The sequence below is a fragment of the Lygodium microphyllum genome, chromosome 23 (assembly GCF_053477565.2).
Source record: "Lygodium microphyllum isolate KBCC chromosome 23, Lygodium_microphyllum_v1.1.10, whole genome shotgun sequence".
Lineage (NCBI taxonomy): Eukaryota > Viridiplantae > Streptophyta > Polypodiopsida > Schizaeales > Lygodiaceae > Lygodium > Lygodium microphyllum.
Genome location: NC_141157.1, coordinates 34439227 through 34455255, shown reverse-complemented (window position 1 = coordinate 34455255; position 16029 = coordinate 34439227). Strand labels below are relative to the sequence as shown.

Sequence of the window (16029 nt, the reverse complement as noted above, 5' to 3'; positions counted from 1 at the left end):
ATGGATCTCTATCAGATGAGTGTTAGACGGCTTTCTTACATAGGGACTTGCATCATGAGATTTATAGATAGTAATAGTCTAAGGGCTTTCAGAAAAAGGGCAGGAAATACCTGGTGTGCAAGTTGAGAAAGAGCCTTTATGGTCTTGAGTTGGCACCTAGGCAATCGTACCATAAGTTTGATGCATTTGTGCGATCACAGTCTTACTCCCACAGTGATATGAATCCATGTTTCTACATAAAGGAGGCTTGTGATGACAGCCTTATTATCTTGGCACTTTATGTAGATGATATGTTGATTGCTAAAGAGCTCATTGATAATCTAGATGCTTTGTAAACGTAGCTCAAGTATAGCTTTGAGATGAAGGACATGAGACAAGCCTCACATGTTATTGGGATATGCATCATGCACAATCGCTCTAAGAGGCTTCTTTACCTGTCATAAGAGTGCATGCAAAAGGTCCTTGAGTACTTCCATATATAAGATATTAAGCATGTTGGCTATCATTTACCTTCACATGTGAAAGTGAGTCAAGAATATTGTCCCCAATTAGATGAGTAGAAGGCCGAGATGGGAGCCAAGCTTCCACATTTGCAGGGGGCGTTGTGGCACACTATATGGCTACACCTAGACGGCAACATTGAAACACTGTGAAGAGTATTGTGAGGTACATGAAAGGCACTGTAGATATGAGCATTTGCTATGGTGGTCAGGATACTATAGTCTTGGATTACACTGACTCCGACTTTGCAAGACGTGCAAATAGTAATAAGTCCACATCTAGGCATATCTTCACTTTTGTTAGAGATATTATTTCTTCGATGTCCAGGGTATAGAAATGCACGGCCTTATCTACTACTCATGTAGAGTATGTTGCAACCACCACCGAGGCTCGCAAGGAGATCCTATGGTTAGGCCTTATTACTCCTACATTGCATTCAGATTTTATGAATGTTATTCAGTTCCATGCGAGAGCAAAGCACATTGAGGTGCATTATCACTTCATCATGGAGGTGGTAAAGACCAAGTTTGTTGAGCTTGTCAAGATCTCGATTGATTAGAATCCTGTAAATCTGCTCACTAAAAGTTTCTGAGTGGACCATTTTGTCTTCCTTAGGAAGATGATGGATGTAGAATGAGATGACGTCCATTCATCATCTTGTTGTGCTTTATGTATATTTGTACTTTGTTACTTTTTTCTTGTTCTCTCCTCACTAGAGGCACATTTGCCTTTAAGTGGGAGGTTATTAGGAATAAAGGCACATGTGTGTACGCCACCCTATATTTACTTCACATATCCTGACCACGTATGTATATTGTAAATAGCAAGTGCCCATCACTATCACTTTATTCTTTATTCTTTTAGTGACTATCAAATAAGGGAAGGCCGGTCACACATTCTGGCTGTCGGAGTTTCCACATACAACGTCTCTCTCTCTTGCTCTCCTACTCATTTGCCATAACTCTTGCTTTTGTTTGTGTATTTCCACTCGAGTTTTACCTTTCATAGATTTTTTTTTAATACCATTACTTTATAATTGAATTTCCAATGGAAAAATAAATATATAAAAGCTTACATTTGTGAAACTAGTAATAAAACTCACACGTACCTTATTTCAAATATAAAAAATAGATAGAGCTTCCTCTTTCACATGTATATATCCATAGAGACAATGGATGATTTTTTCATTCTAATGCAATGACTTCAAAAACCAACATTTCCTTCACTAATTACTGTGTACATCAATAAACAATAAGATATCAAATGGAATAGATGAGGAAATAGAAGAGAGGGACCATGCATTCAAAATTTACGTATCAAGAAGCTTCAACATTTAGACTTTCTTTGAATCTTACCTCTCCAATTTGATAGAAGAAAGAAAGATGAAATCCTAAAAATGTACATATATTCTTGGTACATTTCAAAAAATCTTATCCTGGAAAGTCTTTTAAAGAAAGTTTAGTAGATATTAATTTTCTTATGCAAATTGATTATTTGGGTAAAGGTCAATGATGAAAGGCCAGGTGGGTACCCCTTATACTATTATATATTAAACAATCGTATATTAGTGAAAATAATAAAGAATAAGAGTCACTAAGTACCCTCCAAAATCCTCTCTCTCTCTCTCTCTCTCTCTCTCTCTCTCTCTCTCTCTCTCTCTCTCTCTCTCTCTCTCTCTCTCTCTCTCTCTCTCTCTCTCTCTACTTGTGGCTCTATCCCACTCCTACTTATAGAGAATGCCACCCCCTTGTGGGGTTTGTGTATTACAAACCAAAGAAGGGAAGGGTCACCCCTTGGGGATGCTCGAATAACTTCCCCTCTATGTCTTAGCAATACAAATGGAGAAAACGGTTGTCCTACTAGTTGTTGAGAAGTAAGCATAGGAACTCTCCTTATACTGGAGAGGATAAGGATAGCTAGGTGTAAATGGACTGGAGAACAAAGGAGCAAGGGGAAACCCTAACCCTAACTTCTCTAGTGGCTAGATAAACTGCCTAAAGTACACACTCACAGTTGAGAAGAGTGTACTAGTTGTACCTTGAGTAACTTACTAAACAATATCTTCTTGTACTTGAGCTCTCTCTCTCTCCCTCTTGTGCACACTCTTGGGCTTCCAACTCTAATTTTCCACATGGTATCAGAGCCAGCTATGATCCTTCAGCTTCCCTACATCATTAAGTGCACATGAGCTTGCATCTTCTACCTCTTACCTCTTGACCACTATATCCACAGCCTGATCCACCTCTGATGGAGGACTTGGGGAGAACAAAGGAGGGAATTTCAACTCAAGGTTTCTTCTAAGGAACTCCTCCCCAGCTCAAGGCGCAACAGCACAGCATGGAGACCTCAACATCGTGGACGCAAGACGACATTACTGAAAATGCAAGAAACAGCGTAATTTTGACAGCGTGTTGTTCAAGGGCTTCGTGCTTGTTGCTGACAACGGCGCAATCATGGGGGCCACCATAGGGCTTTCATAGCCCCCCTAGTGGGCCATCTCCCTCTAAGAGGGTTTGGAGAAATTCCTGCTCTGTTGGTTGCTATGAGCAAAACCCTAATTGTGGGTTTCTGGCAGCCATAACCATAAAGCTTCAAGCTTTCACATTTTCACTTTTTTCAAATCTCTAATCATTAACAGTGATTCTAATCATAGAATCATATACTCTAAAGTGTGTTCTTAGTGTGTGAGTAGCTCCAACACTCGAGGTGCATCATAAGTTCACCGAGAAGCATGACTTCAATACCGACAATAAGTCAAATGTCTCACTAAGCTTGACAAGGTAATACCTAAACATCTCAATCTTGAGATGAGTACTTCTAAGCACTAAAAAGGTATTCAGTGACGTCAATACTACTGCCTTATGAATATTGATGTAATTGAAATATCCTCAGACTCCACCAAGTGTGGAGGTCATTAATCGACCTTGCTCAACCAAATGCTCGTATACTAAACCGCAAGGAGGGGAGAAGCCAGAAATCCAATCAAAGTTCACCTCATTGAAACCTAGGAAAACATTGAAACTTAAATCAAGGGTTGTTCAAAGAATAAGACCTCCAAAAATCTTATCTTGAGATATTACATATGCATGATTTCCAACCTTTTTCATATTTATGGTTTTAAAGTTGGTTATCATTTGTAGGGCTATCAAGTTTGCTATTTGGTTCGTACTTGGCCACATGTAAAGGACTAGACACTACCATTAATAGGTAAGACCTTCCTATAATAGCCATGGCCTATGCAGATGTAAGGCCTCAAATTCACAAGTTCAATGAAAAAGATTTCCATCCTTGGCAAGTCCTAGTAAAATATAAAATGATGGAACGAGACTACTGGCCCTTCATAAAAGGGACCAAAGTTATTGACCCATCCAATCCCCTTGATGTAGAAGATTATGAAAGAGCTCACACCATCATCATGCTTTATTTAGATGAATCTTTAATTCATAATATTAACCAACTCTCCACTGCCAAGGAGAAGTGGGATAAACTTGAAAGGCTCTACGACGCTACATGGAAGAACTCCAAGATCTTTCTAAAGATTGAGTTTTTCAGCTTGGAGTATAAACAGGGAGAAGATCTAAGCAAGTTTATTTCACATATGAAGGGGCTCTTTCCAACCCCTGTGACTACCCTAACTAATATCTCGAACTCAACCTTGGCAAGTATTATCCAATCATGCATGGATGAAGAGAAGAAGAACCATAATGAAGGAACTTCAACATTTACTTCCGCATCTTATTTTTCTCTCAATGTGAACATGCTTGGTGGTAAATGTGAAGAAGTTGACAAAGTGTGATGCTAGGATCATGAAACCACCGGCAAGTCTTCAAGCTTTGGACTATAACGTACAAAGGTAAGTTGATAAGTTCACTATATCTCAAAGCTATTCTTATGCTTTCTGCTTTCTTAAATAGGAAGGATGCATGGTTGATAAGAGTTTGGAGTATTGAGACAACTATGTGAGAGGTACTTGATCAAGGAGACTAAAGCTTATGAAATAATAGAAATCCATTCAATGTCTTGGTAGTTGTGTTAAGCCTAGCATTTTAATTCCATTGTCCAAACCATAGATGGTTCAATCACCAAGGTTCACTCATATCATGTGGCAAAATAGTTCTAACCACCAAGGTTTTCTCTTTTATCATTGTAAGAGGCATAATTTTCAAACATTCATTCGATGTAACCAAATATTTCTATCCTCTTGAATTTTAACTACCTCCGCAATTTTGTTCATGAATTAAGCAATTCCCCTGATAACCGTCACAAGCATTTTCCAAAGGACTAAATAGTGAACATGTGACTTAATGAAACAATTTCATGCTTCACTAATATTTCTGACGTGTGATTCATCTATTGTAGTGCCATGCTTTAGCTTTGCTATAGCAAGCATTACATGACTATTGAAGTAATCATAATAAGCAATTTCATTTTGTATACAAAGAGAGCAAATATAACAAGGCTATGGTCTTAAAGTTCCCTCATAACTATTTGGCCCAAAACCTTTGGGAGTAGAGTATTGGCTTACATGGAGAACTTTGTTCCTACACTTTCACTATATTTGGTTGATCCATTTTTAGGCTTTGAAATCATAGTTTTACATTATATGAATCAAAGAATTCCTACAAAAGTTAACAATTCTACAAAAGCATGCAATGTGTTGTTGAAAGTGTGTAGTACTATTTTTCAAATGAAGATCTCTTGCATACACTATAGATCCATCAACTATAATAGCACGAGATATATCCAAGCCCTCATTCAATTTGTTGATCTTAAATAGGAAGGTATTGAGTTCAAACAAAATGTCAAAACTCTTTCAAACATCAAACTTCATATTCCAAATTCACATTGATGGGCCTATTATTAGCTTTCAAGGATACAAAGGGTTCTCAAATATCTACAAGAACCGCTATGCTCAATGCAAACAAATCCAAATGTCTCTCTCTTGTGACCAAGGCTACATGATCTATAATATAAAGCGATCCATCCTATTAAGAAGATAACATAACCTGGTGCAAGGTCATGAAGGAGAGATCGTTATGAAAAATAAACCACCAAATACAAAGAATTTCCCTCCATTGTCATTTTATAATATAGCAAAGATAATGCAAATTTTTGTACTTCATGAGTATACTATGCACTATACATGCAACATACAAAACATCATGGCCAAGGTTGTGCAACATCAAAATTATGTAGATGTGTTTCTTGTAGTCTAGGTAGACTAGAAAATAATCATCACGACCATAAATATGTCGCTAGAAACATCATGCTATGGACACAACGCTGGCAACAATGCCCATGGTAGGTCACCTTATATAAAGCTACAAGAGAAATGATGCCAGACAAAGATTATGCAAATTGCAAGATTAGATGGATACATGCTAGGTAGACAGGCTACTCCTAAAAAGAGATCACCTAGCCAAAGGAGCATAGGTGGTAAAAACGGTCAACGCTATGTTCTCTCCAATGAAGCTGAGAGAGAGAGAGAGAGAGAGAGAACATAATAACTCATGAGAAGGGCCACCCAAAATGGAACATAAATACCTCCAAAATAGCTTTTATAGCAACTAGAGAGGACATACCACATTAACACACTTCTTGAACACAATAAATATCTCAAATTAGTGTAGAAAGACAACCTATACCTAAACTAACAAATCATATCACACAAGGTAGGAGTAACAACATAAGCGACACATGATACCTCAATTTAGTGAGGAAAGGCAACACTCGCTGACTGATGGTTAACCTTGATAGAGTGACTGATAGCCGACCACTTACAGCAACTTCTCTTGAATTTAGTCAAGGATAAAGTGCCTCAAAGACGGCACATGCTCTGCACAACAGAAACTGCACGAATGGATGCGAGCAACACTCGCTTTGGAATAATGTGCTCGGTTTGTCCTGAGAAACATTAACAAACATGCGCGTTCCAAAGCTGGGAATAATGTGCTCCGTTTGTCCTGAGAAACATTAACAAACATGCGCGTTCCAAAGCTTGAAAACTAACAAACATCGGTAAGAAGATCTCTTAGTCTGTACACTTCGTTTTTCTCTTACAAATCTCTCTCTATCTCTCTCTCTCTCTCTCTCTCAACCCAGTTGCTGTTTTAGCATGTTCATACTCCAATAAACTCATAAGGCCACTATACCGAAGCTAGGGTTTCGAGCCCCTGATTTTCATAAGAGAACAGCCAGAAACAGTCATTCAAACGCAAGCACTGGTTCCACAAACAGTCATTCAATGCAACCTCCGGGCCTCGCTCTAAAACCACTTAACAGTTTATGAAAAGTTGGGCCAGAAACGTGATTATTAGATGATGAGAACATCGATTTTGATTTTCTACTACAGAAGAGCCCCCAACCTTTCATGACAGAAGAAATGAGACAGAATCAGGGCATGTTTGATGCTGTAATTCTATCACTCATGAGCGTGGTATGCATTACTCATGCCAAGACAAATGTAAAGATTTGTTCTGAAAAAATCCACCGCACCAGATGGGGCACTGTTCACCCTACATGGAAGATCCATTCAGAAAAAATAATCAACCCCCACAATACAACGCTAAGCTTCTTGTCTGATGCTGAAACTAGAAGGACAAGACACTCGGTGTCCCCGGAGTTCTCAGAAAATCACTGCTTGCTTTGTTTCCAATATTCCACGCCACGGCTCTTAGTTCTGACCTGCACAAGAAATCACCATCTCTCTCTCTCTCTCTCTCTCTCTCTCTCTCTCTCTCTCTCAGGGTAATTGTATTAATTACCAAAACACAAAATTCAGAAGGACATGAACACAAAAACAGACAATCTATATGACCGACAAGAGAATCGAAGAAACTGCCGGGTGCCAAGAAAGGCCATCCTGTCAAGGAAGAATATCTGCTAGCTCAATGATGTCAAGCTGCCAATGAACCCCTCTCTCTCTCTCTCTCTCTCTCTCTCTCTCTCTCTCTCGCTGCACATGCACGCCTCCACACCCTCAAACACACACACACACACACACACACACACACGCCCCCCTCGTATAGCATGCTAGACGGGGACTAAACGTGGGATGTATTCGACTGGAGTCTGGAATCAGTTTCTTTCCTGTTTTTTGGTGATTTTCATGACATGGAAAAAACCGCTTCCGCAACCTACGAGACTACTTTGGAGAACATAAAATGGAACTACCATGGTTACCCTAAAGATAGATGCAAAACTTTATTTGCAGAGACCCTTACTAGTTCCAACACAACTATACATAGAGAGCCACTTAACCAAAATGACAACCCCACCCACCACACTTCACCTTTTTCCACATCAGCACGATGATGGTCATCATCGTGATGGTAACCCCGGTGGTATTGTACTATACATCTCACGTGTCATCTTATGTATTCCATTGCTTGTTCATTTTCAGTTCTTGTGTTCTCGTGTTCTTTTCTTTTTTGCCAGTGTTTATGCATTCTCTTTCACACTCACGATCATCGATGCAATCTCAATCCTAGTGCTCACATGCCTCAATGGCAACCCACCAGTGATGTTTTGTATCAACAACCCCTTCAATCAGCACCTTTCATGGCACTTGAAGACATGGCTAACTAGTCTACCAAGATTACTGTGGCCTTAGGCCCCCAAGGCCGTCTAGTCACCCTTACAAAAACTCACAATGCATCTACAGTCAGTGTCACTTTACCCACCAAAACATCTCCCTTAGCATAAAGGTATCAAAAGACATGGTCAATGGTGACAATACCCTTAGGACTAGAATCAGAATTGTTAGATTCCCTCTAGATCCTCTAGATCATGTTTGGCTATTCTAGCTAGTCATCTCTTGGCTCCTTAGGCTAATTGGGTCAGGCCCATATGCTAAGTATCCCTCGGCTAAGTACCTCTTGTTTTCTCTTCCACCAATATGAAGCACTAGTATGTAGGTTTTGGTCTCTCTCCTTGTACTTACATATCTAGCTTCTGTTTCATTTAAGGATTAACATTGCAAGAACCTGTTTATCCTCACGGGGTTGGATACACAATTTCTCACCCCCAATGGGGGCTCAATGTTCTCTGTTGGGCCCTACTTCAACCAGAATGAAGCACCACCAAACCCCCCTCTCCCTTTCTAAGCAGCAGCACAGCAGGCATAGATACCCAAGAACAGGGAACAGGGACCCCCAGAACGGAGGTAATGCCTAGGGTCAAGGAACAGGAACTCTGTGTGTGTGTGTGTGTGTGTGTGTGTGTAAGAAAATTCAATCAACACTTGGAAGTTAGAGATGTGAAGACTAAGAAATGCATAGAAATCACTGATCAGCCATGTATCAATTACTAAGGAAGTCTAAAATTGTTGACTCTGGTAATTTAATCACAAAATCACTGATCAGCCATACGGCATGTACACATACAAAGTCTAAAATTGTTGACTTTGGGTGATTTAATTGCAAAATCACTGATCAACCATATGGCATGTACACATAATTTATAAATCAGCCTATTAAGTCTCAAGACTTTATTTGTAAATCAGCCTATTTCAAAATTAACCATAATCCATGAAATTAGAGACAGCTCTCGGAACATGCACACACACAGTTATATTAATGTCTACAAAAGGCCAAGCCAAATTGGCCTATGAGATCAAAGTGTTACATCTGAGAAGTCAAGGAATCTCCGAGTCCCAAAATAGCCATCATCTAATGCTATGACTAACTAAATGGAAACTAAACAATAAACAATACATAACTGATGAGTACAAAATGATGTCTAAGCCAAATATGATGTGGAACTACTCAAGAGGCACTCATCCCAAGATATCTCTCATGGGTGTATCTAGCATAGAGAGGCTTAAGTGGCAGGACATGGTCCCCTAATGACGGTGGAGTGTCCTCTGTATCTGCAAATGATACCTCCTGTGAGGATAAGGACCAGCTGGGCATGGTCAATGGGCTCTACACCTCTCTGTGGTTGTGTCTAGGGTGGCCCCTTGTGGTGGGGCTGCCGATCAATCCAATGAGGCCTCTGTAGTGGAGGAAGTAGTCTACGCTCTATAGAACTCCATGAGTGTGCACTAGTGTGTGGCTCCATATCTCTATTCCTAGGTCCGCAAGAGGTGCTCTCTGTGGCAATGTAGCTCTAGTAAGAAGATCCGGAGACATCTCTGATCTAAGAAATCCATCACCCAAGATAGTGGCCCAAATCCCTCTCTGGACAAGCAATGGAAGTACCCTCAGATCTCATAGTCCACTAGGCATCTGCATAAGCAATGCTCCTCTGTCTCTAGCTCGAGCTGACAAAGCTATCAAATCTTGTCCTCTGGGGGAAGGGAGTGTGTGTCGTATTTACCCCTCTTGATTCGAAACTGGTGTAAGGATGTACGAAGTTGTTCAATGGCGCATCGCACACCAGGAGATAGGTGTGCATCCATGTATCTCAAATGAACAACAAAGCTATCATGGGATGTGCACAAGATGCTTCCAAGAGAAAGCCATCTTCATCCCCAGATCCTTAGTAGGTGTACCCATGTCATGGCTGTGTGTATCTGAATAATGTCCATCCTAATGATGCGGTTCAGCTCCTCTTGGCTGAGCTCCAAGTGAGGGCAACCCAAGCTACACTAAAGTGCTGGGAGGTGATCCATGTGTAATTCATGTAGCCATAACCATGCCTCAGACCAAGCATATCAACACAAATCTCAGTATTCCCCTATAATGCTAGCTGTCTAGATGACTCTAGTGAGCTCGGAGTATCTCTATCTTGGCAAGGTCCAGGGCCTAAGCAAGAAATTCACTGTTTGCAAGAGGGCCTCTACCACCACGGGTGGTGCTCGCATCTCTCCTCTAATAATCTCATGTGGTACAAAAGGGTTACTCCGAATCATTTGTAAAATCATCAATACGAGGGGTCTCTCCTTATGCTCCCACCCCTCATATACCTCCTCCCCCTTGGGTAATGGCTTGCCTTGTGTGGCTCTCCTCGTGTGGTAGAGGCTTGATCCCCGCATGCGGGCTCCATACAGGCTCCATACAGAAGTGCTAGTGTGACCAAAGTGTCGAAGAGCCAAAGCTTCGTCCAAGGCACCTAAAACTTTGTGTGTGCGTATTGGCTCTCCATCGATCCTAGAGCCACATATCCTCGTGTAAATCTCTGCTACTCTTCTCAAAGTGAATCTCCGCCCTGAAAATGTAATCCCCCAATAAACATATCTCTGGACCACCCCAACTATCTCCTCTCCATATGTGAAATAGGATTCTAATCGCTGAATCCACTTGGAGGAGGTGTTAAACACCATAACCTTGGCTTTTCCAAGGTTCACTCTAAGATCTAGGTGGCCTATAGTACATCTAGGTGGCACTGCAATCCCTCCCGTATATTGGAGATGAGGACTTGTCATCAGCATACAGTAATATGGGTATTAATGTCCCCCCTCGGGCCAGCTCCCCCCCCTCCAACTCCATCAATGTAGTCTAATATCTCATCAATATAAAGGTAGGATACAGTAGGTGAGAGTGGGCATCCCTGTTTCACTCCAATGGTACCAATGATCTCCCCTAACAGCCCTCGTAGTGCTTGTACCCATCCTATAACAGATGCATGCAGTGCTAATACCCCCCATCTCATCTCCATTGGGACCTACAACTCCTATAGTCTATGCATGTGCCTGACACATGGTACTATGTCAAAGGTCTTACAAAAATTCACAAAGCACCAATATACCTACCTCCCTTGTGCCTTGCTCTCCTGATGGCTCGGAGTGTGAGGATATGATCAAGAGTGGAGTAGCCCCTCCTAAACCCTACATATCCACATGCTCAATGTTGATGCTTCTCTGCCCATTTGCTCAACTCATGCTCTGTTATCAATCCATGAAGCTTAGCTAGCACGTGGCCAACCATGACTGACCTATAGACTGTAGGAACCATGGGGTCTCTCAACTTTCAAGATTGGTATTATAGTATTAGCTAACCAACTAGTAAGGAAGCCCTCACACAAGGCCCTCTTGAATAGGTGGGCTAGAAGGGGTGCTAGGATATCTCTCGCATGTGATAGGTGCTATGTTACTAGTCCATTATGGTCTTTGGGCCCAACCATTCTAGAGTCTATCAATGGCATTGCAAACCCTCATTGTGCTGAAGAAGATAGATGATGCGGGTCTATCTTCTGGTGGCCGAGGCAATGGGGGCTGCCCATATACCTAATATAGTGAGGTAGCATATGTATGCCACGTGTTTGGGGAGATGATGGAAGTTTAGGCTTGGGGCTCCTGGAATACTTTCCACACCTCCTTGCTATCTTGTCCCAAGAATAGCTGGTAAAACTCGTGCTCCAATCTACATAAAAATGCCCTCTTCAACCACCACCCTAGGGAGCGAAAGATCAGGCATGTCTAGTTGTGTGTGTAGGACCTAGGTCCCTCATGCTACGCCTTGCTGGGACAAAGACGGGTTTCCTTGCATTCCTCATCATACCAACTATATTGTGGGACATTCTTGCTTGGAGGGGTGGAATAGGGGTGTGTGTGGGAAAAATAAATGGCAACTGAGGTGTGAAGTGCTTCAGCAAGCTATGTTGTAAAATCCTCCAGGGGTATGTGGGGATGCATCTCTTGCAAGCTCCAATAGAGATTATCTGAGTAAGCAATCCTTGTCAATCTAGTGAAGTGTCTAGGGAATCTCAAGTGGCTGCTCACTAGAGCATAATAACATGGAACGGGGAACGGGAACGAGAACGGGAACGGCCAAAAGTAGGAAACAAGGATGGGGGCTGGGATAAGGGAGGAGACAGTATACATAAATAGCATTTTAAAATGTATGCATGTGATGTGGTACACTACCAAAGAACATATGCATGTGCATGCATGCATATATGTATTTTCCATTGTAGAAAAACTACATTTGTAATGTGGGCTGATTTGATATGACTTCATACAAGAGTATGCTTATTTTGTATATGTACGTGTGACAAAAGAGGAAGTCCTGGGATAGGGGAGGGTCGAGACGAGGGACGATTGTTGGGGACTGGACGGGGGACATCCCCTACCCCATTTCAGTGTCCCCTTCGACACATCCATCCAGGGTGGCATTAAAACATTCCGGGGGCCCAAGACGGTCGTTCCCTGTTACTATGCACTGGAGGGATCACATCATGTCTGCAAGTGATGGTATACTGTAGGTAGGCATGATCGACTATGACTATTAGTGGACGAGGGGACACTCTAAAAGACTGTCAAGGATGAGGGATAAGGATCCTAGGAGATAGTCCAGCGTGCTCGCTTCTAATCTCTATATAAATCCTCCGAAGGGGGCTCCTCCTATATGTCTAGGTGCATGCTTATGTGGAAAGCATCTCAGAGCGTCAGATCCAGGCAATCTATCCAAGCCCTTAAGGATGGCTAATCCATGTGCACCTCGCCTCCAAAGGCTAGGAGGTAGTCACCATAATCTATGCATTCAGCTATGTCCTGTGATGTCTGACTAAGCCCCATCTCCTCTAGTGCTCTCTCTCTGCACATGTGATCCTCGCTCTCAAAGAAGGGAACCTATCTATGTGCTCTACGAGCATTGATATCCCTAGCCAACAAGACATCTCCAATACGAATAATGCACAATATCCTCATATAATGGTAGATATGGTGACTCTCCCCCTTGTAGTGGATATGGGAAATTAATTGGAGCAAAGTAGCACATTACCATATACATCACAAGGCAATCTGTATGTATCCAGATCCACATGAAGCAAGCCTCCTCAATTTCTCCGCATGACCTGTAACGTATGTTGTAGCTTCTCCCCATATAGCACTACTCCTCAAGACACTCCAATCCCCCCTTGTGACTGAGCTCTATGGTGGCATGCCACCTCCCATCTATAGCCTCTTACCCCTAGCAAGTGCATGCTCTGACTCTAGTGTATCTATATATATAGGATGATGACCTTGTCAACAAAGGTCTCCTGGAATAGCCTTGCATCTATCCTCATGGCTCCATTGAAATTCCACGCCACAAACTTCAACTGTCTCATAGGCCACACCCCATCATTGACACCTATCTATGATAATGATGCACTCATCTCTCTATATTGTCCATTTGTCTACTTTGTGGGCCTGCATAATCTATGGCATGCACTCCCTACAAGGTGGGCTACCTAGGGAAGTGTGAGATCATCCTCAATGTATATTTTTTTATCATTTGAGAGCCTTCCTTTTAGAGAGGAAGGCTCATCATGACTCCAAATCAGTAAATTTGATAAGGGGTCAGCCCTTTTTTAGATCCTTTCTATGTGCCATGTGTTTTCCACAACACAGGGGTCCTCCACTCCCATTTTTCCACATATGCTCTTGGCATCTTCTAGAGGGACATCTCCCTCTTTCCACCTAACTACCTAGACATGCAAGGGTCTAATTTTCCTTCTCTTCTCCTCTTCAAGTGTTGCATTCACAAGCTCTTCATTCTTTGTTAGCGTTTTCTTTGCCACTTCGATCCATTTGGAGTTTTCAGCCACTCCCACTTGTGCTTGTTTCACTATGGTCACCCATGCATTAATCTCCTTCATCCAAGGTAACCATGAAATGTTTCACCCTTGAAACATTGCGTTTCACCCCGACACATTTCACCTTTGGGCAAGTCCCAAGCGAACCACCAAGTGAAACCATTGAACAATATATGTGATATAGTTTTCCTTAAAAGTAATGAGTTGCAACTTACACATTTATACCATGCAAACCCCTTCGTGTCAATAAATGATATCTATCATATATGTAGAGTGTTTAAGAACTCTCAAAAAAACACAAAAAAGCGTTCATTTTTCATTTAAAAATCTTGTTTTAGTCGGCTGTTTCACTATGGGCATTTCATGTTTCATTGAAACGTTTCAACCGTTTCGCATTTTAGTGCCAGCGAAACGCATTTCACGGTTACCATGCCTTCGCCGTGTGCGTCTTTAGCTCATCTATTTCAATTTCCACATTGTTGGGCATCGCTTCGATGATTTCCCCTTCCAAAGAGAGGCTGAAAGTAGAGAGAGAGAGAGAGAGAGAGAGAGAGAGAGAAAGAGAGAGACACGAAGGCTGGCAAGCGTGGCATGGGCTGGTGGCATGGTTGTCACAGATGAAAAGTATGGTACGATACAATACGATAAAATATGGTACCAAATGGTAGGAACCGTCTAGAATGGAAAGGGAAATGCCATGGAACATTCCGACACAATTTCACTTATACATGCTTGCTAGAATACGTTAATTGCTTTCTAACTACCAGAACGGGCATTCCATGTTTCTATGCCAGCATGCCAAGCTTGAAGCACCCATTAATGCTATCACAATAGATAATTCTCCACCATAGCTCTTCCAACTAAGTGCTTCTGCTTCCTTTGCATCAGGTCCTCAGTACCATAGACGACTTCAGCTCCTCCTCTCATATCAACATGAATGGTTTGAGGGAGCTGCTTTTCTCATATGATACATTTATGTTTCGACTTGTCTGCATTGCCTCAAACAGGGGCATTCCTTTGTTTTTGTACCAATACATTCATTTTCCATAGTAAGGGGGCACTTGGAAAGTGACAAACCCACAAGTGTATCATGTTTGCTTTTACCTCATTGAGTGGAGCATCTTGAGTTTCGATTGCTCAACCCAACAATCAGAGTAGTTGTCCCGCTCGTTGCAGCATTTATTCTCTACCTAGACATACCTTCTTTGGTATTTTGGTTTTACTTTTCTACGAACTTAGAAGCTAAGTCAAACCTTCAAAAAACTAAAAATTAGGAAACATAAAATACAAAAGCAAAAATCTCATTCCCACGAGCACACACTATGATCATGGCATCAAAAGAAGACATTCATCGCATCTGTGATCCTAGGCCCCTAGGAAATCCTTCATGACACCTTTGATTCAATGCCTTGATCTCTTTGAAGTGGAAAATTTTGGACTAGACTAAGGCTAGTTCTCATTCCCTTTGATCACCCTTTTTGGGCTTGAGACTCGAGAGGGGATCTTAACCAACCTAGTCATGAGCATACACATTTTGTTGGCATTATTCTAGCTCTAAAAACCATTCCAAAAGAATTATTTCATCAAATATAATTTTATAGAACTTTAGTAGGACAATTGGCTCAAAAAGCTCTATAAAAGGAATCAATTTTTATATTAATGTGTGCTCTTTAAATCCCTGAGGCTCACATTATCTTAGGTGTCACGAGCACTTGACCCTAATACTGTATGGGAACCCACGGAGCACTACATGCAAGACAAGATTAGGGGGATAAGAGCCACATGCATGATCATGGCGGTATACAAGCTACCATTGAGTCATGTGAGTGATATTTCAACTAACTTACTTTAAGATGCAATATTGAAGCCTTTGCCAAAGCATGTTAGTCTTGTCAAAAAGCAGAGTATAATCAGCATAGGGCACCAAAAATTTTACATCCATCACATCTATCTTCAAAACCAGAAATGGGTTTACTATGGATTTCATCACTGAAATGCCCAAATCTCAGTGGGGAAATAAGTTTATTATAGACAGATTTTAGAAATATGACTCATTTTATTCCAGTACAG

The 16029-nt window shown here is 41.4% G+C and overlaps 1 protein-coding gene across 4 annotated transcripts in view; it reads right to left on the bottom strand.

Annotated features, from left to right (window-relative positions):
* Window positions 1–6617: 6617 nt before the first annotated feature.
* LOC148016047 (uncharacterized) overlaps window positions 6618–16029 on the bottom strand; it is a 78344-nt gene continuing 68932 nt past the window's right edge. Inside the window, exon 4 of one of the 4 annotated variants that reach the window (XM_087664787.1) lies at window positions 6618–7185. In XM_087664787.1, the coding sequence (XP_087520913.1) occupies window positions 7092–7185 (94 nt within the window). In that variant the 3' untranslated portion in view covers window positions 6618–7091. The remainder of the gene's footprint in view (window positions 7186–16029) is intronic. The other 3 variants (XM_087664784.1, XM_087664783.1, XM_087664786.1) reach the window with 3 other exon arrangements.